The sequence below is a fragment of the Phalacrocorax carbo genome, chromosome 25, assembly GCF_963921805.1.
Source record: "Phalacrocorax carbo chromosome 25, bPhaCar2.1, whole genome shotgun sequence".
NCBI classification, from domain to species: domain Eukaryota; kingdom Metazoa; phylum Chordata; class Aves; order Suliformes; family Phalacrocoracidae; genus Phalacrocorax; species Phalacrocorax carbo.
The window spans coordinates 1573590-1599786 of NC_087537.1; the positions used below are offsets into that span (position 1 = coordinate 1573590).

The window sequence follows — 26197 nt, forward strand, 5'->3', positions numbered from 1 at the left end:
CCAATGCCCCCCCCCGCACAGCAGCCCCCCACCCGTTGCAGGGTCCCCCCTCCGCCGCGGTGGCCAGGCCACACTGGCGGTGCCACCACCCCACGGCACGGGCGCAGGGGAAGCCCCTCCGCTCTCCCCGCCGCGCCGCGTGTCACGCCAAGCCCTACGGACGGCCGTGCCTTCCTGCCGCCGTGCACACGCGCGTGTCTGTGCTCGGACATGCGCCTGGCCACACTCGCCCACGCGTGGCCGTGCCGGCTTGGGTCGGGGGGTTCCCGGTGCCCCGTCCCCGCTGCGGCAGGCCCACGTGCCGGCCGGGCGCCCGCCCGCACATGGCTCTGCAGCAGGGCCGCCGCGCAGGGAGGCTGCTGGGGCTAAAAATGGAGCAGGGCTCACATGCCAGCGCCACGTGACACCGCAAACTGCTCGCTGGGATGGAGAGGGCTCCCTGCACCCGAGGAAGATGAAGAGGAGGAGGGGAGCACCCGCTCACATGGGCTGACACAGACGCCAACCGGCCCGGTGCCCCGAAGCCCGCGGCCGCCGTGTCCCCTGCGGGGTCGGGGGCTGCTGGGGGTTGCCCCACATCCCCACCGACCCGCGTTTTGGGGAGGCCAAATATGGGGGCACAGAGGGGTGGGTAAAGGGAGCGGGGTCCCCATCCTGCCTGCCCGGGGTGGGGCGTCTGTGAGGCCAAAGGAGCCCCCCCGGCGCCGCCCCTGCCCTCCCCTCCGCCGGGGAGCCGGGGCCGCGGCGCTGCGACAGGAACACAAACATCGTCGCATGAGATTTATGGGGCCACAGCCAGGAGGGGTGCGGGTGAGGGGGGGCCAGCGCTGCCGCAGCCCCACCCTGCAGGCAGGGGCCACAGGGGTCCCCCCACCCGACCCAGCTGCTCCCTGTGCGGGGGCTTCCCGGACCACCCTGCATGGTGAACACACCAGGGGTGTCCTGTCCCCCCCCTCCAGGAGCCCCTGCACCCCTCCTGCACCCCCATATCCTGGCATCCCCCGATCTCTGGGCCTCTACATGTTCCTGGGGTTCCTGCATCCTCCCGGGGTCCCTACACCCCCAAATCCTGCACCCTCCCGGGGTCCCTGCACCCTCGTGGGGTCCCCGCACCCCCAAATCCTGCACCCCTGCACCCTCCTGGGCACCTTGCACCCTCTCTGGATCCCCGGGTCCTTGCACCCCTCCGGGGTGCACTCACCCCTAAATCCTGCACCCCCACGGATCTGGGCACCCTTGCACCCCCGGACCCTGCCCCCCCCCATCCTGCATCCCCACACCCTGCCCCCCCCGGTGGTCTCTGCCCCCCGGCCCAGGTCTACCCCATCCCACCATGCTGGGGCGCTGTGGGGTGTCCCCACCCGGCGTGGGGTGCCCCCGTCTGCTGTGGGGTGCCCCCGCCTGCCCCACCCGGGCCAGGCCTGACTTGTTTACCTGATTTTTTTTCCCTTTCCGTGGGGAGGGGAAAGGCGAGTCCTGGCAGCGCCGAGCTGCCGGCCCCGGCCAAGAGCGTGGGGACGAGCCAGGGCTGCTCTCTGCTCTTCAGCCACAGATCTGCTGCTGCACAGCAGGAAAACGCCCCAAAACCCCGAGCACCCACCCCTGCACAGCACCCCGCAGCAGCATGGGGGCTCCTGCCCACCTGCCTGCCACTGTCAGTGGGATCCCATGGGAATGAAAGTGGGGCTTGGAGGTGCAGGACCTCCTAAGTGGGGTGAGCCCCGGCATCTCTGGTTGACACCCCCCCCCGCAGCATCACACCTATGGTTGGGGAAACTGAGGCACGATGTGCCCTACAGTGGCACAGGGACCCGGCCAGACCTAGTGTCCTCAACCCCATGGGGACACTGCAGCCCAGCAGTGCTTTTGGATGGTGTGTCAGCACGGGGGGTGCTGGGGCTGCAGTGCTGGAGGGGGTCTGCATGCTACCAGACCCCCAATGCCCAGCCTGGGGGGAGGGGGACAGGCGGGAACAAACCCCCATCCCTGATGGAGACACCCCCGTTCCTGGAAAAGGTACAACGAGGTAAACAACCCAGCCAGCCCAGAGTAAAAATAAATCCCTCTGCACGCAGGCGTTCGGTGGCAAGCGGAGCACACCGTCACGTGGCACGGCTGCACGGCACCGCTGGCAACCCGGGCACCGGGGCATGCGGCCGCTGGCCCTCGCGCCCGCTCCCTGGCACCAGTGAGCTGGTTCTTCAGCTGCCTCCTTGTCCCCCGCTTGGGTCAGCGGGGTCCCCGCTGCAGGGGAGGGGGCTGGGGCCAGGCCCTCCCATGGGGATGTGGAAGCAGGGGGCCGGGGATGGTGCAGGGGGTGCGGTCGGGGGCCACGGCACAGGAGGGGGCAGTGGCTCAGCCGGTTGCTGCCCTTGAGCAGGGCCAGCACTGGTGGCAAGGGCTGGGGTGACATGTGTGTCCACCTGCAACTCCGGGCACGGATCACCTGGTGCCTGAGCGCAACGGCATGTGATGCGCTTGGAGGGGGTTGAGGTGCCCCATCTGTGCCATGGAGCCATTGGCACTGGTGCAGCCATTTCGGGGTGCATGGGGACCTGTGGGGAGCTCCCTGGGGCATGGCCCTGGCCTCTGGGAGGGTCCCTGGGACAGCTGGATGTCCGGCACCCTTGGGGCTGCTGGGGGTCTGGCGCAGGGCACAGTGGGCATGTGCCCAGCTGCAGCACCCCGCCATCCCGATGGCTTTGGTGGCCCCATTGCTGCAGCCCTGCTGCCGATGGACTGTCCCCAGCTGGCGTCCCCATCCTGCTGCCGGGGTGTCCTGGCTGCACCTCAGCCTGGGGGTCCAGCTCACAGCACCCTCATACTGAGCTGCTGCGCCAGGGTCCCAGCCCCACAGTGGGACCCCACAGGATTTATCTCATCCCTCCCAGCCACACACCCATGCCGGGGACCCCCGGGGGAGCTGAGCAGCTCCAGCCAAGCATCCCTGTGCAGGGCCAGCTCTGTGCCCGTGTGCTGTGTGCCGTGTGCCGCAGCGCCGTGCGCAGGGTTGTTTTCTGAACCGAGGCGAGCAGCTGAGTCACAGCTAATTGCTGTGGCCCAGGAACGTGCCGGGAGGGGAACGAGGCACTGTGCAGGGCTGGTGGCACCTGCATGCTCAGGGCGGCCTGGGCACGGCCGGGCATGGCTGTGCCACCGGCAGTGGGGATGGGGCAGTGAGGGCCCCCCATCCCGGGCAGACAGTCTCCTGAGTCCCTGTCCCCCATGCCAGCCTGGCCCCACATATTCTTCTGGGAGCCTCTGGCATTTCTCCCTGCTGGAGGTGCCAGCTGTGGCGTGGCCATGGCACCACGCAACCGCCCAGTGACTCAGGGCAAGGGCACTTCCTGCGGGGTGATGGGGTGTCCCCACTGCCCCAGTGCCGCAGGGCACCCCAGGAGCCAGGAGCAGCTCCAGCACCCAGTGAGGGTCCGCAGGGACCCCTGGCTGAGGAATGACCCCACGCACCCACCAGGGCTGGCACCAGGGGCTCCTTTGTGGTGCAGAACTCCAGTGTCCCCCCCCCGCCAGGCACCCCACAGGGTCCTGGCACAGTGACGGTGGCTGAGGCCTCCTGTCCCATGGGATTAGCTCCGAGGATTTCCCAGCACTGGCAGATCCGTGCTCTGCACCTTTTCCTCCTGGCTGGGGGCCAGGGCAGCACCCGGCACGTGGCACCCCTGAAACCCTCTCCCCCAGGGCCACGAGCACCCACGGAGACCCCAGCGCCTGGGGGCTGGGCTGGCCCCGGTGCTGTGACCCAGATCTGCTCATTGGCTCTGCCCTGGCACCGTGGTGCTGGGCACAGCATGTCACCGCAGCCCCTGCGGCAGCCGGGAGCAGGGCCAGGCTGGGCAGCGGCTGCCAGGCACGTGCCACCCCGGGCATCCGCCATGGGCAGCGCATCGCCCCGGTGGCACTGGGGACAGGCAGGGGCTGGGCAGGGGTCGTGGGGGGGGCACAGACAGGAGTTGGGCAGGGGTCTGGCTGTGCCACGCAGTGGTGCGGGCTGGGGCTGTGCCAGGGGCTGCACCACACACGGGCATCCCTGGTGCGGAGGGTCCTGCGGTGCTGGTGCCACATGGTGCCTGGGTGTCCCTGGTGCAGGGATCATGCTGTGCTGGGTGACAAGGGTGCTCAGGTGTCCCCCAGTGTCCCCAGTGCAGGGGACAGTGCCACACTTGGGTGTTCCCCATGCAGGGACCATGCTGTGCTGGGTGACAAGGGTGCTCAGGTGTCCCCCAGTGTCCCCAGTGCAGGGGACAGTGCCACGCTTGGGTGTTCCCCATGCAGCGACCATGCTGTGCTGGGTGACAAGGGTGCCCAGGTGTCCCCCAGTGTCCCCAGTGCAGGGGACAGTGCCACGCTTGGGTGCTCCCCATACAGGGACCATGCTGTGCTGGGTGACAAGGGTGCCAGGGGTGTCCCCAGGTGTCCCCAGAGGACAGTGCCACACTTGGGTGTTCCCCATGCAGTGACCATGCTGTGCTGGGTGACAAGGGTACCCAGGTGTTCCCCAGTGTCCCCAGTGTACGGTGCTGTGCAGGGTGCCAGGGGTGCCACACTGTGCCTGGGTGTCCCCAGTGCAGGGGACAGTGCCATGCTGGGTGTTCCCCGTGCAGGGGCCCTGCTGTGCTGGGTGACAGGTGTCCCCCAGTGTCCCCAGTGCAGGGGACAGTGCCATGTCCCGGTGTCCCCACCTCTGCCTGGTGCTACACAGTGCCCGGGTGTCCCTGGTCAGGGGGCCGGTACCGGGGGTGGCCCTGGTGCAGGGGGCAGGGACGGTGCCGGTGCCCGGGGTGGTCCCGGTGCCGGGGGTGGTCCCGGTGCCGGTCCCCGTCCCGACGCCGGTGCCGGTCCCCGCGGGCTGGCTGGCGGCCCCGCCGCGGGGGGTCTCGGCCGTGCCCGGGGCTCCCCGGCGGAAAGTGTGTCACTGGGGCACGAGGCTCTCCCCGGGAATCACATGGGGGAGGCGGCGGCGCCGCGTGCGGCCCAGTGCGCAGCCGCGGCCGGTGCCGGGCGGGCGGCGGGGCGGGCGGCGGGCGCACAACAGCCCGCACCGGGCGGCGGCGCGGCACGGCTCGGCGCGGCTCCCCTCGCCTCGGCCCCGCTCCGGCTGCGGGAGGCTCGGCGGCGCCGGGACAGCCGCCCCCGTGTGTGTGCGCCCCCCCGCCCCCCCCTCCCCCGCAGGATGGCCGCCCCCGAGGCCGGTAGCACAGGTCAGTGCCGCGCCGGACCACCCCCCCCCCCCCCTCCCCCAAATCGGGGCGTGTGCGGCGGGACCGGGCGGGCATCGGCACCGCGAGCACCGGGAGCGGAGTCGGGGTCAGCGCAGCGGGACCGCAGCGAGGGGGTGTCCGGACGCCGGGACCGGGGGCGGCGGGGGGGGTCCCTGCACACCCGACCGGGCGAGGATGCGCAGCGGGACCGCATCCCGGAACGGGGCTCCTTCCTACCGGGAGCGGGTCCGGCATAGCGGGGTAAGGACCGGGCGGCGGGGCCGGGCGGGAGGGATGCGCGGTGGCACCGGGGTGTTCTGCGCCTGAGCACCGGCAGCGGGGCGCTCCGGTCGCCCCGGGGCGGGAGGGGTGCACACCGGGACCGGGGGGGCGCCGGACGCGGGTGGGGGACGGGGCGAGGACCGGGATCGGTGCGGTGCCGGGCGGCGGGACCGGGACGGCGGGGACCGGGCAGTGCGGGGGTGACGGAGGCGCTGACACGCGTGTCGGGGCGCCCCGCGCGGGGACGCGCACCGGGAGAGGCGGGGGGGGGGAACGGAGGCGATGCCCCCCCCTTCCCTCCTCCTCCCCCCGGCACGTGTCCCCCTCCCCGCCGCTGCCACGTGCGGAGTTTGTTTTCCCCGCAGCCCCGCCCCTCCCCCGCCCATTGGTCGCCTCATGACATCATCGCTGCCCCCCCTCGTGACGTCACACGCGGAAGCGGGGACGCCGCGTTCCACTCGCCCCTTTCCAAAGGGGGGGGAGGGCGCGCGCTATCTCCGGGGCAACGAGAAAGGGCGTGGCGTGGCAGACAAGCCAATGGGGTGGAAGGGGCGGGGCAAAGCGTGAAGGGGCGGGGCGGCAGGAGGCCACGTGCGGCTCGAGCACGTGGGGCGGCGGCGTGAGGCCGCCTGAGCTGCGGGGAGGCGGGGGGGGGGGAAGATGCGGGGCGGCTGTTTGCAGGGGGTCCCCAGGGGGTCCCCGGTGCTGCGGGGTCGGGAGTGGTCCCCACATCCTGCTGCACCCCCTTGGGGTGATGCTGCACCCTAAAGCCCTGGGACACTGCCTCGGGGGGTCTCGGGGCTTTGGGGTGCAGGATCCCCTCAGTATTTTGGTGTTGCAGTAGCTGGGGGTCCCCCGGAGCTGCAGTTTTTTTGGGGGGGGGGGTGTTATGAGACCCACTGTCCCCGATTCAGTGACCCCCTTTGGAGGTGGCTCACGGGGGGGTGGCGGTGACTGGCGGTGGCAGGCTGGCTCCGGCTCGCAGCATCAGCGCCAGCGGCACCGTGTGTGGCGGGAGACACATGGCCCCAGCCGTCCCGTGTGTCCCCAGCGTCGCCCTCCACGTGTCCCGGCCCTGAGTCAGACACGGGAGCCGTGTCCTGGTGCTGCTGCCCCTGCCCCGTGTGTGGCGAGGGCGGGGGGGCTGTGACCTCTGTCAGGGTTGGCCGTGGGCACAGCGCCGGGGCTCCCCAGGTGCCCCCCAACCCTGGTCCCCACCTTGATGGCATTCTCCCACGCGCCTCTGCCCTTTGCTGCAGACCTGCGGTGGGGCTGCATCCCCCCAACTGAGGGGGCTGTGCCGTGGGGCTCTTTCTGGACCTGTGGGGCTGGGAGTGGGCCGTGCCGCTGTAACCGCCGTGACCTCCCGGTTACGCCTCTGGCAGGTTCCCAACCCACATTCCTCCCGTAGGCACTTCCGGGGTGCCATGCCCGTGTCCCCGGCTGGCACGCACCCAGGCAACCCGGCTGTCCCCGTCCCACGTGGGGCTGGCACCTGTGGCGGCCGGCGGGGGTGCGGTGCCTGAGTCAGGGCGGCAGCACACAGGCGGCCACAGTGCAGTGAGGGGACGCCCACGGGGCCGGGATGCTTCTGGGGTGCTTCCCCAAGGACTGCCCCCCCCACCCCACCCAGGACTGTGATCCCCGCCTTGGGGTCCCCTCTCGGCCAGGGGAGGCTGAGCCCAGCACAGCTCGGTGCATGTGTGGCCCTGCTGCTTTGTCCGCAGGCGGTGTGATCAGCTACGTGGGCTCCAGCGGTGCCTCACCCAACCGCACCAGCCCCGTCTCACTCTGCAGCGACAGCTCCAACAGCAGCTCCCAGTCGGGCTCCCAGCCCTTCCCCACCTACTTCCCTCCATCGCCCACCGGCTCCCTCCAGGACTCCCGTGCCTACGGTGGGGGCTCACTGGCCCCCCGTGAGGATGGCTCCCCTTCCTCCTCCTCCTCCTCCTCCTCTTCCTCCTCCTCCTCATCGTACGGCTCCTCGGTGAACTTCCCCGGGGTGCAGCAGGTCCCCACGGACGAGCGGCGCCGCAGTTCACCCAGCAAAGCCAGCAACACCGTCACCAGTGAGTGGGGGGCAGCGGGTGGTGGTGTGTGTCGTCCCCCCTGTGGTGGGCACCCCAGGACCCCGCTCACCCTGGTCCCTCTGCAGAGCTGAACGGGATGGTGCTGCTCTGCAAGGTCTGTGGGGACGTCGCCTCTGGCTTCCACTACGGCGTCCACGCCTGCGAGGGATGCAAGGTACCGGGGATGGGGCCAGGGTGCAGAGCCCCTGCCGTGCTGGGGGGGCCCCGAGCGACACCCCCCTGTCCCGCAGGGCTTCTTCCGCCGCAGCATCCAGCAGAACATCCAGTACAAGAAGTGCCTCAAGAACGAGAACTGCTCCATTGTCCGCATCAACCGCAACCGCTGCCAGCAATGCCGCTTCAAGAAGTGCCTGCTGGTTGGCATGTCCCGTGATGGTGAGCTTGGCCCCAGCCCCCCGGGACCCCCCCAGAACTAGGGACCCCATGTTCAGTGCTATACGTCCCCTCCGGGGGTGCGACTCCCTCCATGCCCGGGTCTGCATGTCCCCTCCTGGGAGGGGTCCCCTGTGCTTGAGGCTGTACGTCCCCTCCAGGAGTGTGTCCCCCTGCCTGCTCTGGGTGCCCCATGGGCCGTGTCCCCCCTACTCTGCTGCGCTGGGGCTGTACATCCCCTCCAGGGATGGATCCCCCGTGCTCAGGGCTGTACATCCCCCCTAAGCTGGGGGTAGGGATGCAGCCACGTTCCTGGCAGCCCTTGGCCCCTCATCGCGCAGGGCTGGGGTGGCGGGGGTCAGCGTGCCCAGGCTGCCCAGTAACACCGGTGTCCCCCCGCAGCGGTGCGCTTCGGACGCATCCCCAAGCGGGAGAAGCAGCGGATGCTGGCAGAGATGCAGAGCGCCATGAGCGGCATGGGCAGTGCCCCACCAGGGATGCCCGGCCCCGGCGAGGGTCCAGCGCCAGGCGGGGGCCGTGCGCCACCCCCCGTACCCCCACAGCTCGCCCCTCCCACCTGCTTCTCCCAGTTCCCCCAGCAGCTGACACCCCCCCGTTCGCCCAGCCCTGGGGGGGCCACCGAGGACGTCATCGCGCAAGTGGCCAAGGCCCACAAGGAGATCTTCGTCTACGCGCACGACAAGCTGGGTCCCCCCCCAGCCTGCGAGAGCGGCCTCCTGCGCTGGGACGCGCCCCCCACCTGGGCCCCTGGCCCCCCTGAACCCCGGCTTTGCCCCCCTGCCTACCCCGAGACCCCGGTGCGGGGCTGCCCCTGGCCCCACGGCACCAAGGACGTCCTGCCGGTGAGCACCCGGGGGCTCCCGCTCCCCCTCCCTGGGTATTTTTAGCCGCTAATCGCACTAATCGCCTTGTCTGTGCTGCGGCGGCAGGGCTGGGGAGCCCCGCGGCGCCGGGCTGAGCCGTGCCGTTGCCCGCAGGCTTGCCCCATGAACAGCCACCCGCCTGGCCGCAGCGGGCGCTCGGTGCAAGAGATCTGGGAGGATTTCTCCCTCAGCTTCACCCCTGCTGTCCGCGAGGTGGTCGAGTTTGCCAAGCACATTCCCGGCTTCCAGGCCCTCTCCCAGCATGACCAGGTCACCCTGCTCAAGGCCGGCACCTTTGAGGTATGTCCCGGGATGGCGAGAGCTCAACAGAGGCCACAGTGCCCCGTAGCACAGCACGGTGCCCCACGGCATTGCACGGTGCCCCGTGGACTGGCATGGAGCCCCATGGCATGGGCATAGTGCCCCAGTAACACTGCACATTCGGCATTGCACGCTGCCCCGCAGCCTGGCGTGGAGCCCCATGGCATTGCAAAATGCCCCACAGCATAGCACAGCGCCCCATGGCATTGCAGGTGCCCCGTGGCATAGAGCACGGCGTTGTTGCAGTGCTCCACGGCATTGCACGGTAGCCCACGACATTGCGGGATGCCCCCCACGGCACGGTGCCCCCCCGGCACAGCGCAGTGCCCCACACCATTGCACGGTAGCCCACGGCATTGCAGGATGCCCCCCACGGCACGGTGCCCCCACGGCACAGCGCAGTGCCCCACACCATTGCACGGTAGCCCACGGCATTGCAGGATGCCCCCACGGCACGGTGCCCCCCCGGCACAGCGCAGTGCCCCACACCATTGCACGGTAGCCCACGGCATTGCAGGATGCCCCCCACGGCACGGTGCCCCCCCGGCACAGCGCAGTGCCCCACGCCATTGCACGGTAGCCCACGGCATTGCAGGATGCCCCCCCCCCGCCATGGCACGGTGCCGCCGTCCCGCTGATGCCGCGTCTGCCGCAGGTGCTGATGGTTCGCTTCGCTTCGCTGTTTGACGTGAAGGAGCAGACGGTGACATTCATGAGCCGGACGAAGTACAGCCTGGAGGAGCTGTGGGGCATGGGCATGGGCGACCTGCTCGGCTCCATGTTCGAGTTCAGCGAGAAGCTCAGCGCCCTCGACCTCACCGATGAGGAGCTGGGGCTCTTCACCGCCGTCGTCCTGGTCTCGGCAGGTGGGAGCTGCGGCGACACGGGGGGAACCTGGGGGGGGGTGTCACCGCCTGCCTGCTGACGCCCCGTCCCTGCAGACCGCTCGGGCATGGAGGACACGGCGTCGGTGGAGCAGCTGCAGGAGACGTTGATCCGCGCCCTGCGCGCCCTCGTGCTGAAGACGCACCCGGCGGAGACGTCGCGGTTCACCAAGCTGCTGCTGAAGCTGCCGGACCTGCGCACCCTCAACAACCTCCACTCTGAGAAGCTGCTCTCCTTCCGCATCGATGCCCAGTAGGGCCCCGATGGACCCCAGGGACCCCCCCGATGCACCCGCCACCCCTGTACATAGCACCGTGAGCGGAGGGGGGACACACACACTGAGCCCCCCGAAGGGCAGCACGAGCCCCACGGCGCCCACCGGACTCCTGGGGGGGGGGGGGGGGGCTGCACCCCCTAGGTGGGTGCCAGGATGCCAGGACCCCCCTCCTCAAGTTGGGCGGCAGCTCCATTGGCAGTGCTGGGGCGGGGGGGGTTCCCCTGCCCTGGCCCCCCGACTCCAGCAGCCAGCGGTGGAAAGCAGAGGCCGGATCCAGCCGAGCTGTGTGGGTGGGTTTGGTTGGGTTTGGTTGTTTTTTTTTTTTTTTCATCATATATTTATTACATAAATATATAGTAAAATAGACCAGCAACAATTACCATAAAAATATCTTTCTTTAAAATCCTGACCAAAACACAAAAGGGTTTAAAATCGCACGTCACAGACTGTGATTGTCACGGAGCTCAGCGGCCCCCGTCCCGCGCCCTACATTCAGCGACGCCGGCCGCGGCCCCCGCCGCCACCGCGGCACCATGCATAGTAGGGGGACCCCGTGCCGGGCCGTGCCGGCTGGGCTCGACGCGGCCCCGAGCAGGGGCAGCTCCGGGAGCCATGAGGTATGTGCTTGGGGGGGACGGGGGGGACGCAGGGATGGGGGGACACGGGGGCGGCCCGGGGGAGGCAGGGGGGTGGGTGGGTGGGTGGGGGCACCGGTCCGGCCCCTCCGCGGGCAAAACCGGGGCCGACGCTGGACGTGCGATGGCGACGCAAAACGGAGACGAGAGGGAGCGGCCCGGGGGGTGCGGAGGGAGCGCGAGGGCGAGGGCGTGCTGGCCAGCGGGGCGGGGGGCCGGGCTGCGCCCCCCCCCCCCCCCCCAGGGACAAGCTGCCCCAGGGCACCGTGCTGCCGCCCGGGGGGGCCCCGCACTCGGCTGCGGGGGGTCACGTTTGCTGCTTAAGACACATCCCGAGACAGCTGTGCCCTGCCACGCTGCCAGGCAGGCAGCGAGCGTGGGCAGCACGCAGGCAGCGCACGGCATCACATGGAGCGTGCACGGGAACACACGGGCATCGCATGGCCACGGCACCGGCACGGCCACGGCACCGGCACTGCACCAGCACGCACGGCCACGGCGCTGGCGTTGCACCACCATTGCACCAGCATGCACGGCCCCGGCACGGCACGGCCGCTGCACCACCACCGCACCAGCACGCATGGCCCCGGCACGGCCCCTGCACCAGCACGCGTGACTGTGGCACCGGCACCGCGCGGCACCGCGCGGCCATCACGCGGGCAGTGCGTGGCGCGGGCGCTGCCGGGGCGCCGTGCCGTGGGCACCGCGGCCCCTGCCTGCAGCCCGAAGGCACGTGTTAAGGCCGGCACACACAGGGCAGGGGTGAGCGTGACCGTGGGCAGCGGGGGCCGGTGCTGCCGGGTAGGGGGTGAATCCCCAAACCCTGCGCCCCCCCCCAGCACGGGCGTTAGCGTTTCCCAGCACTGGCTCCTATTGCACAACCCGCAGCCGGTGCCCGCTGGGGGCCGCGCCGGGACCCCCGCCACGCCGGGCACCCGGGGTGAGAGTTTAAGACATTTTGCACCAAGTGCAAAGCTGGCCCTGCTGCGAGGGGCCGAGGGCACCGCGACTCCCCACCCCCGGCCGCGAGGGCACCCGTGGGTGCCACGGCCCTGCCACGCCGTGGCCCCGCTGCACCTCCCGACCCGGCTGCAGGGGGTCCGGCGGGGCCCCCAGGCACGACCCCTATAGCGGGGAGGGGCTGGGGTGTGGCGGGGAGCCCAGCCTGGCCCCCTGTGCCCGGGGTCGGGGGGAAGTGTCTCGTGTTGGGATTTCTGCTTTTAAACGACCCGTAAAAAGATTTTTTTTTTAATTACAAAAATTATATATTTTATATATATTTATATATATATATATATATTAGCTTAGGTGGGCCCCGGCAGGCTGCCTGCCTCGCCAGCTGCCCCCCGGCCCACGCCCCCCCTCAGCCTCCGCCTGAGGTAAGAAAAAATTCACAAACCTAAATTGGGGGGGGGGGGGGGGGGGGAAGGTGATAAAACCATTCCTGGGTGCCCCCGCCACAGCCCTGCCCCCCGCCAAGCCGGGACCCCCGGCCACCACCCGGCCCCCCGCCAGCCCCCGCTGCAGCCTGGCCCCTCCCCGGGAGCAGAAGGGTGCGGTTGGGGGGTGCAGCCCCCCAAAGTGCTGCTGCCGGGGGGCCGGGGCAGTAGTGCAGTGGGGGCTGTGCAAGGTCCGGGGGGGGCACCCGCTGCCCCCCCACCCCCCCCGCCAGCGCCTCCGGGGCCATTGCAACTCCTGACGGACACGACAAATAAACCCACGAGGACGAGGGGGAAAAAAAAAAAACAAACCAACAAAAAAAAGGACAACGGAAAAGGTGGGGGTGTGTGTGTGGGGGGGCAGCCACAGCGGGTCCTCATGACCCCCCCCGCAGCGTCCCGCAGCGCCCACCGTCCGCCAGCGCTTGGCACAAAATCGTCTCCTCTCAGCCCAAAAAAGACAGAGAAAAACCAAAGCCCCAAATCTGGCCCCGAATTTAGGGGGGCTGGGGGTGGGGGGCCACCCCAGCCAGGGCATACCCAGAGGCCAGCAGGCTGGGGGGAGTCCACCAGTCCTGCGCCCCCATAGGCTGGGGCCCCCCCTGCCACCGCTGTGCCCCCCATGCCCCCCGCTCTGCTATGTGGGGGTCCTGGCCCCCCCAGCCCCCCCGCCGCTGCCTGGCCAAAAGTGCATGTGGCCGTGGCCCCCCCGGCCGGGGCAGCCTCTCCCTGTGCAGCCCAGAGCCCCCTCCTCTCCTCTCCTCTCCTCTCCTCTCCTCCTCTCCTCTCCTCTCCTCTGCTCTTCCTCCTCCTCCTCCTCCTCCTCCTCTTCCTCCTCCTCCTCCTCCTCTCTCCTTCCAAAGTGCAGTTAGTTTAATATTTTAGCCTCTCAGGGAGGGAAATAAATGCTTAAAAAATAATAATCTAAGAAGAGAAGGACAATAAAGGAAACGCTCGACCGTCGGGGCCCTTCCCTGTGCAAACAAACAAAATTCGTCAAGTCCTGGGGCGCGGGGGGGCGGCGGGGGGGCGCGGCCGCGGGGGGCACAGCGGGACCCCCACCCTGGGCGCATCATCCCCCCGCCCTCACCCCTGGGCGGGGGGCAGGGATAAGAAAAATTTGGGGGGTGGGGGGCAGAGCGAAGTGGGGGGGGAGGGTGGGGGGCATGAGGGGGTGGCAGCCCTACACCTCCTGGTCCTCGAAGACCTCGAGGAAGAGGGGGGGGAAGAGCTCGGTGGGACACTCCACCTTCATGTGCAGGAAGCGGCTGGCGTGGCAGGCGCCGATCATCCGCAGATCCGTCACCTTCATCAGCAGCTTGGGCCAGAAGTGGGGAATGTTGTGTTTGCGGTAGTTGATGTAGTGCTCGAAGGCCAGCAGGTACGTCTCCTGGCACTTCTCGATCTTCTCCACGCAGATCAGCCCCGTCCGGTCTGCAGGCACAGAGCATCCAGCGTCCGGGGGGGGCTCACCCTCCCGCAAGGCTGCACACCCCAGATGCCCCCCTTGGGTGTTGGGATGCCCGCCCCGGAGACCCCCTTCAGCCTGGCACAGCTCTCCAGGACATCGAGGCGCTCACCCCATGCACCCCGTGCTCCTGGGTGCTGGGGATTAGGGTGCCCACCCCATCCCATGCTCCTGCCCGCTGGCGATTAGGGTGCCCACCCCACGGACCCCCAGGAGGCTGCAGCACTGGGGATTAGGGTGCCCACCCCATGCTCCTGCCCACTGGGGATTAGGGTGTGCACCCCTTGCACCCCTCCCAGCCCGGCACAGCTCCCCAGGGCGGTGGGAATTTGGGTGCTCACCCCACATCCCCCCAGCACAGCCTGCCACAGCTCCCCAGAGGCATTTGGGGCCCACCCCAGGCACCCCCAGCTCCCAGGGCAGCGGGCATTTCAGTGCCCACCCTGGGAGCTCCCGGCCATGCCCACCTCCGAGGGCTCACGGCATCAAGGTGCTCAACCCCATGCACCCTGTGGCACTGGGGTGCCCACCCCATATCCCCCCAAAGCCAGTGGGGCAAAGTTTCCCCAGGGTGTCCACCCAAAGCACCCCCAAGATGCTGGGACTCTGGGCATTGGGGTGCCCACCTAAAGCACCCCCAAGATGCTCTGGGCATTGGGGTGCCCACCCAAAGAACCCCCAAGATGCTGGGGCTCTGGGCATTGGGGTGCCCACCCAAAGCACCCCCAAGAGGCTCTAGGCATTGGGGTGCCCACTCAAAGCACCCCCAAGAGGCTGGGGCTCTGGGCATTGGGGTGCCCACCTAAAGCACCCCCAAGATGCTGGGGGCTCTGGGCATTGGGGTGCCCACCTAAAGCACCCCCAAGAGGCTCTGGGCATTGGGGTACCCACCCAAAGCACCCCCAAGATGCTGGGGGCTCTGCGCATTGGGGTGCCCACTCAAAGCACCCCCAAGAGGCTCTGGGCATTGGGGTGCCCACCCAAAGCACCCCCAAGATGCTGGGGGCTCTGGGCATTGGGGTGCCCACCCAAAGTGCCCTCAAGATGCTGGGGGCTCTGGGCATTGGGGTGCCCACCTAAAGCACCCCCAAGAGGCTCTGGGCATTGGGGTACCCACCCAAAGCACCCCCAAGATGCTGGGACTCTGGGCATTGGGGTGCCCACCCAAAGCGCCCCCAAGATGCTGGGGGCTCTGGGCATTGTGGTGCCTACCCATGTACCCCATAGCTCCCCAGGCACTGGGGTGCCCACCCCATCCCGCCCCGTCAGCCCCGGGGGTGAACACTGATGCCGCTACCTGAGGACATGAGCAGCACAGCCTGGAGCAGGGCCACCTCGGTGTCATCCAGGTTGAAGGCAGAGAGGGACTTGCCCAGGTCGAAGATGGCATCGGAGACGACGCCGAGGCCGCCGTTCTTGAGCTGCTCCCGCTTGACGGCCATCTCCCCGCTGAGCGTCAGCGTCTCGCTCTCGGGGTCGTAGCGCACGGCCGCCCGCAGCGACATGATCTCCATGCAGCAGCCCTTCAGCAGGATGATCTGGTCTTCGCAAGGCAGCTGAGGGGGAGATGGCATCAGCGATGGGGGGGGTGAATTGCTGCGGCCCCGGCCCTGCCGCCCCACCTCCCGCCTCCCTCCTTACCTCCGAAAACATGGGCAGTTTTTTGGCAAAGTCGACCACGCGGGTGATGGCCGGGGTGATGATTTTTGTAAACTCGCTGAACGCCTCCAGGTCGACTTTGTCCCCGTCAGGCATGGAGGCCATGGGCGACTGGCCGATGTCCTCGGGCTGCGGGGATGGACGGTGGGGTTGGGGGGTGCGGTGGGACCCTGTCCGCCCCCCCTGCCCTCCCGGGACTCCCATTGCGATGCGGGGGAAACCGAGGCAGCGCTGGGTGCGGGGCAGCAGCCAGGAGAGGGAGCTGTGTGCCAGCGCCGCCACAGGGACAGGGACAGGGCCACCCCGCAGGGCACAGCTGTCCCCTTCGGTCACCGCTCACCCCTTAACCCTTCTGGTGGTGACATGCTCAAGGACACCGGGCGACGTCCCGAACCCCCGGCTCCGACCGCCCCCCTGGTGCAGGGGCACCATGAGTGCTGCCTGCCATGCATGCACCGAGCGTGTGGGTGCTCAGCCACCACCAGCCAGGGTGGGGGGCCGGGATGGTGCTGGGCTCCCCCCCCCCCGCCCCGTGCCCTCACCAGGAATTTCCGCTTCTGCTTCCAGTGGCTGCCCTGGGCGTTGGTGCTGCGGTGGGCCTCTGTCACCACGTGGATCAGCTCCCACTCCTCCGCGCTGGGGTTGGGGCGATGCTGCAGCGACTTGATCATCTCCTCCTTCCGCCGCCGCTCTCGGTTCTCCTCGATCAGCTTCCGCTTCGCTACCCGCTTCGAGTCATCCAGCACCACTGCCGGGAGCCCCCCGTCAGCCAGCACCCCCCGACCCCCTCGCCGTGCCATGTCGGGCATCCCAACCCGCTCCTGTGGCGTGGCACCCCGTGTCTGACACCTCACCCTGGTCCTGATGCTGCACCAGGCACCTTGCCCAACCCCACGGCACCACCAGCCGTGCCGGGACCCCAAACTACCCCCTCCCCGTGCCCCCCGCACTCACGGTCCATGGCCATGCCCACGGAGATGCACTTTTTGAAGCGGCAGAGCTGGCACTGGTTGCGGGTGATCTTGTCGATGACGCAGCAGCCATCGTACTTGCAGGAGTAGGTGGGGTGCAGGTTCTTCTGGATGGTCCGACGGAAAAATCCCTGGGGGCAGCAGGCAGGAGGGACACGGTGAGCCACGGTGAGCCCCCCTATCCGCCCCCTGCCCGCCCCCTGCCCTCTCACCTTGCAGCCCTCGCAGGTGATGCAGCGGTAGTGGTAGCCGGTGGCTTTGTCCCCGCACACCACGCACTGTTCATCTTTGTCCAGGTAACTAGGGATGTACCCTGTGGGGTGCCATGCGTCAGGGACCCGCGGCGCACCCCAATGCCACCACCGCGCCCCCCAGCCCTGCCACTGCTTCCCGCCCCGCTGCAGGCGGCCCCAGCAAGGGAAGGGTTAAAGGCTGGGGGCCTGGGGGGGCTGCCCGAGCCCCCCGCAGCAATAAAGCTCCCATTATCCGGCTCCCCAGCCGTCTGCGGGGGGGCGTCCCTGTCCCCCCCAGCACACAATGGCCCACTGTCCCCGCTATTGTCCGGGGTCCCCCAGCCTGGCAGCTGGGGGACCCAGCCCCCCAAGCCCCACCATCACTGGCCTCATGGGGAAACTGAGGCACAGAGCACCTACCCGGTCCCCAGCACCCGGGATCCCCGCGCCCCCCCAGGGACGGAGCAAACCCAGGTGTGGGGACCCCACGAGCCCACCCTGGCGCCCTGCGGGGGCTGAATACCGGGGGGCCCCAGGTCCTTCCCCCCCAGAGCAGGGAGGGGTGCAGAGGGATGGGCTGGCACCCGGACGCCCGGGTCCCTGCACTGGCCCCTCCTCCCGCCCGGCAGGATCCCGCCGGCACCGGCCGCTCCCCGCTGGGGAATGGGGCAGGGCTGGGGGGCAGCGCCCGGCCGGGCCCCCCTTATCTCCCACCCCAGGGTGCTGCCGGCCCCGATAGCGCCGCCCTGGCCCGACCCATGGTCACGGGGAGCAGAGGGGGACGGGCACCCTGTGGGGACGTGGGGTGCTGGGGACCCTGTGGGACCCAGCGGGGATGTGGGGTGGCGGGGGGTGAGGGGGACACCAGGAGAGTGGGGTGCCCGTGGGACCCTGGGGTGCCTGGCAAGGACCTGGGTTTCCCGGAGGACCCCAGGGTGCCCACCAGGGATGTGGGGTGACCATGGGACCCTGGGGGACCCAGAAGAGACATGGGGTTCCCAGGGGACCCCAGGGTGCTCACCATGGACGTGGGGAGCCTACGGGACACAGGCAGGAAGAGCCTGAAGAGGATGTGGGGCGTCCAGGGGACCCAGGGCTGCCTGGCAGGGTCACAGGGCACCCAGGGGTGCCCAGCAGTGCCGGGGGGTGCCGGGGGTCCCAGGGGGAGCCCGTACCTGACATGCTGCTCTTCACCAAACATTGGCTGCTCTTTCTTTTGCGCTTGCCATCCAGCCACCTGCGGGAGGGGGCCAGGCTGGGACGGTGCCCCCCGGCCCCCCGCGCCCCAGCCCCCCGCCCACCCGCAGCTGGGAGGTGGGCACCCCTCAACCGGGGCTCCCGGGGGTCCGGGCAGGGGCGATGTCACCATGTGTGGGGTCTGGCACTGGGGTGCCAGGGGCACGGACCCATGGGTGCAGGGTGACGTGGGGGGGCCCTGGGGACCCCCCCGACACAGGACACTGAGGGGCTGAGCTGGAGGAGGGGGGGATATCGGGGGGGTGGGGGAAGGGGAAGGGGGGAGTGGAAGGGAAAGGGTGGCGGGTGGGGGAGGGGAAGGGAAGGGGTGGAGGGTGGGGGAGGGGCAGGGAAGGGCTGGGGGAGGGGAGAGTGGGGGAGGGGCTCATTTACAGTCAAAGACAAAATGTCCTTTTGGCTCAGCGGGGAAGTGACATCAGAGGGGCTCAGCCAATGGCTGGCGGCGGGGGTCCGCGCCTCGCCCGCACGGCACCAGCCCATTGGCGGAGGCGGCTGGCACGGCTGGGCCGGGGGGGGGCCCAAGGCCACGGGGATGGGCACCTGCGGCTTTGGGGGGGCGGGGGGGGGGGTCCTGCACCCAGGGGTGCCCCCACCCGGGGGGGCGGCGCGGGGGTGGCGGGGGGTCCCAGGCTCCAGCCCAAGGTGACCCCGGGGCCTGGCTCCCCCCGGGGCACGCGAGAGCGGGCGGCCCTCCCGAAATAGCCCTGGGACAGGGTGGCCCGAGGGGCCCCGGGCGGGGAAGGGGGCGGCTGGGAAAGGGCCCCCCCCCCCCCCCACGGGGGGACACGAGTGGGGGACTCATGGGCACGCGTGGGGAACAGGGGGACGCGCAGGATGTGGGGACACAAGGGGCACGGACACGACCATGCGGGGACCCTTGGGGACACGCAAGGCGTTAGGATGCACGGGGCCACACCGGGCACGGACGTGTGCACGGGCACGCAGGGACGCACGGGGACGCGCAGGGCACGGGGACACCTGGGCACGCGCGGGGCACGGCGACGCAGGGGTAGAGGGGGCTGCAGGGCCAGCGCGGGCACGGGGCGGGGGCTCACCGGGTGTCCTCTGGCTCCGACAGCGGGTCCAGGGTGCTGGGCTTCTGTTCCATTCACCGCAATTCCATCAAGGAGCGCTCAGCACCGACCGAGTGGGCTCCGCCACCGGTGCCACGCGCGGGGGGGCCACGGCGGGGGGCTACGACGCGCGCCCCATGGCGCCCGCCTCAGTGCTCAGCATCCCGGGCTGGACCCTGCCGAGACAAACCACAGCTGAGCCCGGACCCACGGTGAGGGTGAGGGGAGGGGTGGGCGAGGGCTGCAGCCCCGGGTGGCCCCCCCCTCCCCCCCGGGAGCTCACGCCGTGGTGCAGGGCTGGGCAAGAGCGTGCAGGGGGTGCGAGAAGGCACGGGGCATGTGAGAGCATGCAGGAGCGTGCAAAAGCGAGTGGGGCCAGGCGAGAGCGCACAGGGTGTGCAAGGCCATGCGGAGCGTGCAACGGCGCGCAGGGCTGGGCGAGAGCACAAGGGAAGTGCAAGAACACATGGAGAGAGCAAGGGCTTGCAGGGTGCGTGCAACAGCACGCGGGGCTGGGCGAGAGCGTGCATGGGTGTGCAAGGCTGGGAGAGAGCGTGCCTGGGTGTGTGAAGCTGGGAGGAGAGTGTGCGGAGTGTGCGAGAGCGTGCAGGGCTGGTCAGGAGCGTGTGGTGTGTGTGAGAGCGTGCATGGGTGTGCAAGACTGGGGGAGAGTGCGTGGGGTGTGCGAGAGCGTGCATGGGTGTGCAAGGCTATGCAAGAGCCTATGGGGCATTGCAAGCGTGCACAATGGTGGCAGTGGGTGCTGCACCCAGCAGGGCGGGACAGGGCTGGGGGGGGCCCCCCAAGCAGTGAGGGGATGCTGGGAGGGGTGGTGGCACACAAAGCAGCCCCCCCTGCCCAGGGGAGCTCCCAAAGACACTGCACCCATGGACCTGGCTGAGTCCCAGTGCATTCACCGCACGTGTGGCTCCCCCCACCCCATCCCGTGCTGGGTGGATGGGGGAGACTTACGGGGTGGGGGGCGCTGGGGGGCCGGGGGGGCTGGGTGATCCCTCCTCCACGAGCTCTCCTGCAGCAAAAAGATGATGTGGTGGGGTCGGGGCATGGGCAGCACTGGGGGCACCCACTGTCCCCCCCGCTGCAAACCCCTGTGATGGGGAAACCAAGGCACGACCCCGGCGGACCCCCCTTGCACCCCCCAGGCTCCACGTCCTCATGGGTGCCCAGCACCCACCCTGCCCACCGGCAGCACCCTAGCGGGATGGGGGGGCCCACTTGCAAGCGTCTCCTGTGAACCCCCGACGACCCACCCCGGTGTGGGGGTGCGGGGGGGGGCGGGGGGCCCCCAGCCCGCACCGGGGGGGGGCGTGGAGCTGCACCGGGCGCCGTGCCTGGCCCTCGGGCTCCTCCGCTCCGTGCGGGGACAGGCAGAAAGTAGGTCACGTTTGTCTTGGCCGCAGCAGAAATTCCTCCGGCGGATTTAAAACGCAGCGGCCGGGGCTCGGCTGCGCCTGGTTCCCCCCCCCCGACACCCCCACGCCACGGGGCGCCCCGGCCCGGCGCCCTGGCCCCCCTCCAGCCGGGGATGCCCGGGCAGCGCTGGGATGGAGGCAAGGGATGCTGCACCCATGGGTGCGTGGCAGCACCCCACGCCACCGCGGGGTGAGCACACGCATACGACGCACAGAACGGGGGGTTTCACAAGGGGTCCCTGCCACCCCCAGGCACGTGCCCTGGGTGGGGAGGGGGCTCACTGCCTGCCTCTGCAGGGAAACCGAGGCACCATAGGGTACCCCACCACCCCTGGGTCACCCCCACCGCCTCGGGGGGGCTCGGGGCTCCTCACCGCAGCTCCAGGCCGGGCTTTGGGACCGGCCGCCAGCGGTACCTATAGAGCCGGGGCGGCGCGCGGCCGGGGGCTGCAGCAAATGTTTGTTCCATATGGGAACGGCGCGCGGAGACTTCCAAGTATAGGCACTGGCAGCGCGCCAGAGCTGCGCGGCCCCAACGGGCACCAGCCCCCCGCCCCCTGCCCCCCCTTCCCCCGGGACCCCGCACGCCAGCAGAGCCCCGACCCGCTCGGTGCATGTGTGGGGCTGGGGTGCATCAAAGCTGGCACAGGCCGGGGCATGGGGTGCTCTTAAGCCACTGCTGCCTCAGTTTCCCCGCCGGGAGGGGAGCAGTGTCGAATTAGAGGGGCTTAAGGCTAAAGCCAGGGCTCAGCGCCACTAAGTCGGGGCTCGCCTGCGCCAGCGAGCGCCCCCGTCAGCCCCCACCGACACCCCCGGGATCACCAGCACCCAGCACCTGGCCGAGCCGGAGGTGCCGCTCCAGGAACAGTCGCTCGAGGAATCCTGGGTGCACTGGGGCATCCCAGACAGACAGACATGGGAGGCGGCTCTCCTCCTCCTCCAGGACACGTGTGATGAGTGCAGCCGGGTCTCAACCTCCCGCACTGCTCCCCGTGCTGGGTGACACCGCAACCCGCACGTCCCCACCCTGCGAGACCAGGTGTGGGGCTGGGTGGGAGTGGGGTGGCAGCCAGCAGGGGCCCCCACCCTGCGCCCCCCCCCCAGCCCAGCCCCACGCCCCGGGGAGCGTTTCTGCTGAGTCGGGTGGTTGCAGGCGATGGAAAACAACCTGGGGGCAAAGTCCAGGGCTGGGCCAGTGGCAGGAGCCACGTCACCCCGCGGGGGGCACCCAGCACCCCACTCCCCAGGGATGACACCCCTGGGGACCCCCCGGGACGGGGACCACAGCCAGGGGGACACCTCTCAACAAAGGCACCCGGCCGCCTTGGTGTAGCTGGAAACGGGTGCCGGGTACCAGGGACGCCCCATGGGGACACCCATCAGTGTCCCTGCCCCCCGGGACAGATGGGCTCTGGGGGTCCCAGGCACCCCCTCCCCCCGCCCAGCTGCCATCTGGGTCAGGGAGGTGAGGGACTAAGCGCTTTAGCCAGGGTGCCAATTAGCGCGATTAGCGCGGGCTGGGGGCAGGGCGCCGCCAGCAGACCCACCAGTCCCACACCCGCCGGACGCCGGCACGCGGTGCCCGGTTGTGCAGGCAGCCGTGGGCCGTGGCACGGTGGGCACCGGGGTAGCAGCGCTGCTCTGCCCCAGCCGCAGAAACCCCGGCTGCGCTGGCTGGCAGGACCATGCCGCAGGAGCGCGGCCAGGCGCAGGGGCACCTGCCGTGGCACGGCTGGCAGCACCCGGCACACGCCGGTACCCACATGTGCAACTGCGCTTGGTGCCACATGTATGTCCTTGCCTGGTGCTTTGTGCTCGCCCCTCGCCTCTGCCGGTGCACGTCAGCCTATGCCCGGTGCTGTGCCTGGTGCGGTGGGGTGCCCGGTGCCGTGGGGCACGCATGGCAGCACGGCGGCGGGGTCAGCGTGCTGGGAGGCTGCAGGAATCCCAGGCATGTGCAGCAGCTGGGCAGCCCGAGCACAGGGGATGCCATGGGCCTGACATCAGGGCAGCCCACCCTGTGCCACGGGGGACCTGCATGGTGCCCCCTCCCCATGCACACAGCGTCTGGGCTGTGCCGCGGCACGGGCTGACCGAGCCTGGTTCTGCTGCAGCCAGGGCGTGCGGGTACAAGGCCCTGTCCACCCCGGGGCTCGGCGTCTCAGGGAAGCCACCACCCAAGCGAGGGCGGGCAGCCGCAGGGACGGTGACCTGCCCCGGCGCTGACCGGGCACCCACGGGCCACCGTGGCCTTGCGCCTCTGACGGGTCCTGCATCACCACTACGGGGACCTACGCCGTGACCCTGACCCCTACCCGGCCCCACAGCCACCACCAACCCCGAGGGACTCTTGGTGCCCTTAAGTCCAACTGAGGCCACACTGGTCACTGCTTCCCACGGTGCCCGAATGCGTGGCCAGGACGAGGCAGGAGCCCCAGCTCCGCTCCCTCCGCCCTGCTTGGCTGTGTTTGGCTGTGACTCGGTTTCCCTATCCCACCAGAGCCGTCGGCCGGGAGGAAGAGCCACGGTGCCACTTCCCCCAACACCGTGCCCCTTGTGCCAGAGCGGCAGGACGTGGCTGGATCCCCGTTCCCCTGCTCCTCCTGACCACAAAGGTTACCCAATGGGGACCCCCGGCGTGTGCCAAGTGCCCGTGGCCTCAGCTCGCCGGGGCAGCTGTGGGTCCCGAGCCCCCCGGGGTGCCCCCGTCCCCAGGGAGGCTGTGCCGGGACGCTGGAGAGCTATTCTCAGCGCTCGGAGCTTGGCACCGGGATGGGGATGTTTCTAAATCGGGGGCTCCGGTTCACGTGCACCGGGCCGCGGGGGGGCTCCTGGATTCCCTCCCCGGGGGCCCCTGCTCACAGGGGGGACAGAGCCGCCACCTCGCCACGAAGGTGCCCCAGGGGTCGGCACTGGCGGCGGGACTCGGGAACCGGCACAGAGCCCGGCTGGTGGGAGCCCACCCCGGCCCAGGAAGGGGCCACGGGGGACAGTTCCCGCAGTGAACCCACGGCCACCCGATCCCTGCCTGGCCGGGACAGGCCGAGGGTCCACAGTGCTGGGGTCACCACTGTGCGACACCGCCCCGGGGGGTCCCATCCCCGCTGCGCCCCCCGGCCGCATCCAGCCCGAGCGGGGCCCCGGGCGTCTTGCCCGCGCCCGCCTTCGCCTTCACCGCATCCCCCCCCCCCTCCTCCTCCTCCTCCTCCTCCTCCTCCTCCTGCTCCCCCCCCTCCTTCACCGCCTGGAAGGGGACCCAGGCGTCCGGCCCCGCCCCCGCGCTCCACCGCGCACCGGCGGCTGCGCGGGGTCCCGCGGGGGGGGCGCGGGATGGGACCCCCGGAGCTGCCCGGCCTGGCGGCTGCTCCAGGCTCTACCGGGGGCCGCGCTCGCTGCCCCGGGAAAGTGGGCGACGGGGCGGGGAGGCCCCCCACTTCCTGGAGCCGCCGCTCCCCGGGAGGGGATGGGGGTGCGGGCGCAGCCCCCCCCCCCCCGCAGCGCCAGCACGGTGCGGGGCCCCGGGGGTGGCCGGCACTTAGAGCCCAGCCCGGCCTCCCCCGTCCGTGCCGCCCCCCCCGAACCCCCCGCCCGTGGGGCTGCCACGCCGCGACCCCGCGAAGGTCACGGCCGCGGCCGGGCGGGGGGTGTCAGACCCGGGGACCCCCTCCCTCCGCTGCCGGCAGGGGGGTGCGGGGCTGCACCGGCGTGTACGAGCAGCGGCGGGGGGGCTCACGCAGCCGCACGGCAGCGCCGGGGAGGGGGGATGCGCCGCTCCCCCACCCTGCGCCAAGACCCCCGGGGCGGGGGAGCCCCCCCCAAACCGGTTCCACCGGGGCCTGCCCGCTCCCCACGGCGGCCCCGGTCCCACACCCTCCCCGCCCCGCCGGAGCCCCGGGAGTCCCCGGTGCCGGCGGGGGTCAGGCGGGGTGAGGCGCAGCCCCGGCCCCCCCCGCGGCCGGTGCCGGCGGTGTCACCCCGCGGCGGGGGGGTCACGGTGGCCGTCGCTGTTGAAGGTCGACGCGGGGCCGCCGGTTCGGCCGGGGAGGTCGAGCCGGAGGCCCGGGCAAGGCAGGCCGGTCCCGGGGTGACCTTGGCCGCGACGCTCCGCTGCCCTGCCTCAGTTTCCCCGCTTCTCACGGCGGGGGACGGACGGACGGACGGACGCACCGCACCGGAGCCCGGCCGGGACGGCAACCCGCGCCCCACCGGTGGCACCGGGACCGCTGCACCCCGGGGCAGGATCCGGCACCCCTCCCCCGGGGTTGGGGGACGCAACAGTCCGGACCACCCCACATCCCCCCCCCCCCGCACAGGACCGCGGGGCGGCGTGGGGAGGGGAGCCCCACCACGCCCCGCGCCCCGCTCGTGGGGGGGGGGGGGCAGCCCGGGGGTGCGGGGAAGGAGCCCCCACCCCCCTGCCCCGGGGACGCCCCCCGTTGCCCCCGCCCCAGCCGGGAGCGGCCGAACCGCCCCCCCCCGCCCCCCCCCCCGCGTTCTGCTCCCGGCGCAGAAAAAAAATAATGAAGAAAATTAAAAAAAAATAAAAATCGCAGGCATTCCTGCCGCCGCTGCCAGGAGCGGGAGCGGGCGGGGACGGCCACGGGGCACGGCCATGGCCCCCCCACGGCCCCCCCCGCCCACGGCACGGCCCCGCGACCTGCCCACGGCACGGCCCCGCCGCGGCTCGGCCCCGCACCCGTCACCGCAGAGCCACGCCGCCGCCACGGCCCGGGCCCACGGGCCCCCGCCACGCCGCCACGCCACGCCACGGCCACGCAGCAGACGCGGGGCTGGAGTAGGGGGCGGGGGGGGCCCACGGCGTTGCAGGCGGGCGGGGAAGCTGCCCCGCCGTGCACGGCCCCCCCCGCCCCGGCCCGTAGCGTGGCGTGGCGGGCGGTGGGCAGCGGCCGTGGCCCGGCGCTGCGGCAGCGCGGGGAGCGGGGTGGGGGGCGCGGACCCCCCCCACCCCGGGCCCCACGGGGGAACGCGGCCCCCCCCCGCCCCCCGCCAAACGCTCGGATTTTTTTTTTTTTTTTTTCCAAGAAAAATATTTACCCGTCTTTTTCCTCCCGGTGCGCGCTCGGGCCGGCGCCCCCCCGCTCCCGCACCCCCCCCCGCGCCCAGACTCCCCTCCCCCCCGCATTACACGCACCGAACTGCGCCCGGGCTCAGCCGGGGGCGCCCCGGGGAGGGGGGGGGGGGGGACACCGAGACCGGCGGTAAACAACCGGGCGGCGGCGGGGTCGGGCGGGGGTCGGCGGCGGAGCCCGCTCGGGCCGTACCTGGGCGGCGGCGGCGGCGGCGGGCGCGGAGCGGGGCGCGGAGCGGAGCGGGGCGCAGCGGCGGCGGCGGCGGCGGCCGACGGTGCGTGGCTCCTCCCCCGGCCCCGCCGCGCCGCCCGCCCGCCCGCTCCGCCGCGGCCGCAGCCCCCTCCGCCGGCCGCAGCCGCTCCCTGCACCCGCCGCGCCCGCCCCGCGGATCCCGCGTGGGGACCCCACGGGGGAACGGGGGAGATGGGGAGGGGCCCCCCCACGCGGGACGGGTGTGTGTGTGTGTGTGTGTGAGATGGGGTACGAGGACCACGGGGAGGGGGGACGGTGCCCGTGGCCGGGCGGAGATGGTGCGCGTGGGGAGGCCGGGACGGTGCCCGCGGGGATGTCGTGACAGTGACAACGGGGACAGGGTGCCCACAGGGGTAG

General features: G+C 70.9%; 2 protein-coding genes across 2 annotated transcripts; one reads left to right on the top strand and one right to left on the bottom strand.

Moving 5' to 3' along the window:
• Nucleotides 1-5009: 5009 nt before the first annotated feature.
• Nucleotides 5010-10706, top strand: NR1D1 (nuclear receptor subfamily 1 group D member 1). Its single transcript, XM_064473618.1, has 8 exons — nt 5010-5219; nt 7229-7570; nt 7657-7745; nt 7822-7966; nt 8366-8826; nt 8962-9147; nt 9824-10034; nt 10110-10706. Exons 1-8 carry the CDS (start codon nt 5192-5194, stop codon nt 10307-10309), a joined length of 1662 nt encoding a protein of 553 aa, XP_064329688.1. The 5' UTR covers nt 5010-5191; the 3' UTR covers nt 10310-10706.
• THRA (thyroid hormone receptor alpha) lies at nt 10614-25888 on the bottom strand. Its single transcript, XM_064473619.1, has 10 exons — nt 25781-25888; nt 20038-20095; nt 19048-19241; nt 17911-17972; nt 16715-16815; nt 16486-16633; nt 16074-16279; nt 15514-15660; nt 15170-15428; nt 10614-13838 (listed from the first exon to the last, which is right to left on the bottom strand). Exons 3-10 carry the CDS (start codon nt 19098-19100, stop codon nt 13588-13590), a joined length of 1227 nt encoding a protein of 408 aa, XP_064329689.1. The 5' UTR covers nt 19101-19241; nt 20038-20095; nt 25781-25888; the 3' UTR covers nt 10614-13587.
• Nucleotides 25889-26197: the final 309 nt, after the last annotated feature.

What these genes read in the sequence shown, in the direction of transcription:
- NR1D1 (XM_064473618.1), top strand. Translation starts at nt 5,192, where the DNA reads ATGGCCGCCCCCGAGGCCGGTAGCACAG. An exon ending in AGCCAGCAACACCGTCACCA is followed by an intron (nt 7,571 to 7,656) that starts GTGAGTGGGGGG and finishes GTCCCTCTGCAG; the next exon opens with AGCTGAACGGGATGGTGCTG. An exon ending in GGTTGGCATGTCCCGTGATG is followed by an intron (nt 7,967 to 8,365) that starts GTGAGCTTGGCC and finishes GTCCCCCCGCAG; the next exon opens with CGGTGCGCTTCGGACGCATC.
- THRA (XM_064473619.1), bottom strand. Translation starts at nt 19,100, where the DNA reads ATGGAACAGAAGCCCAGCACCCTGGACCCGCTGTCGGAGCCAGAGGAC. An exon ending in TCGGAGCCAGAGGACACCCG is followed by an intron (nt 17,973 to 19,047) that starts GTGAGCCCCCGC and finishes CCCCTCCCGCAG; the next exon opens with GTGGCTGGATGGCAAGCGCA. An exon ending in AGCAGAAGCGGAAATTCCTG is followed by an intron (nt 15,661 to 16,073) that starts GTGAGGGCACGG and finishes CCATCCCCGCAG; the next exon opens with CCCGAGGACATCGGCCAGTC.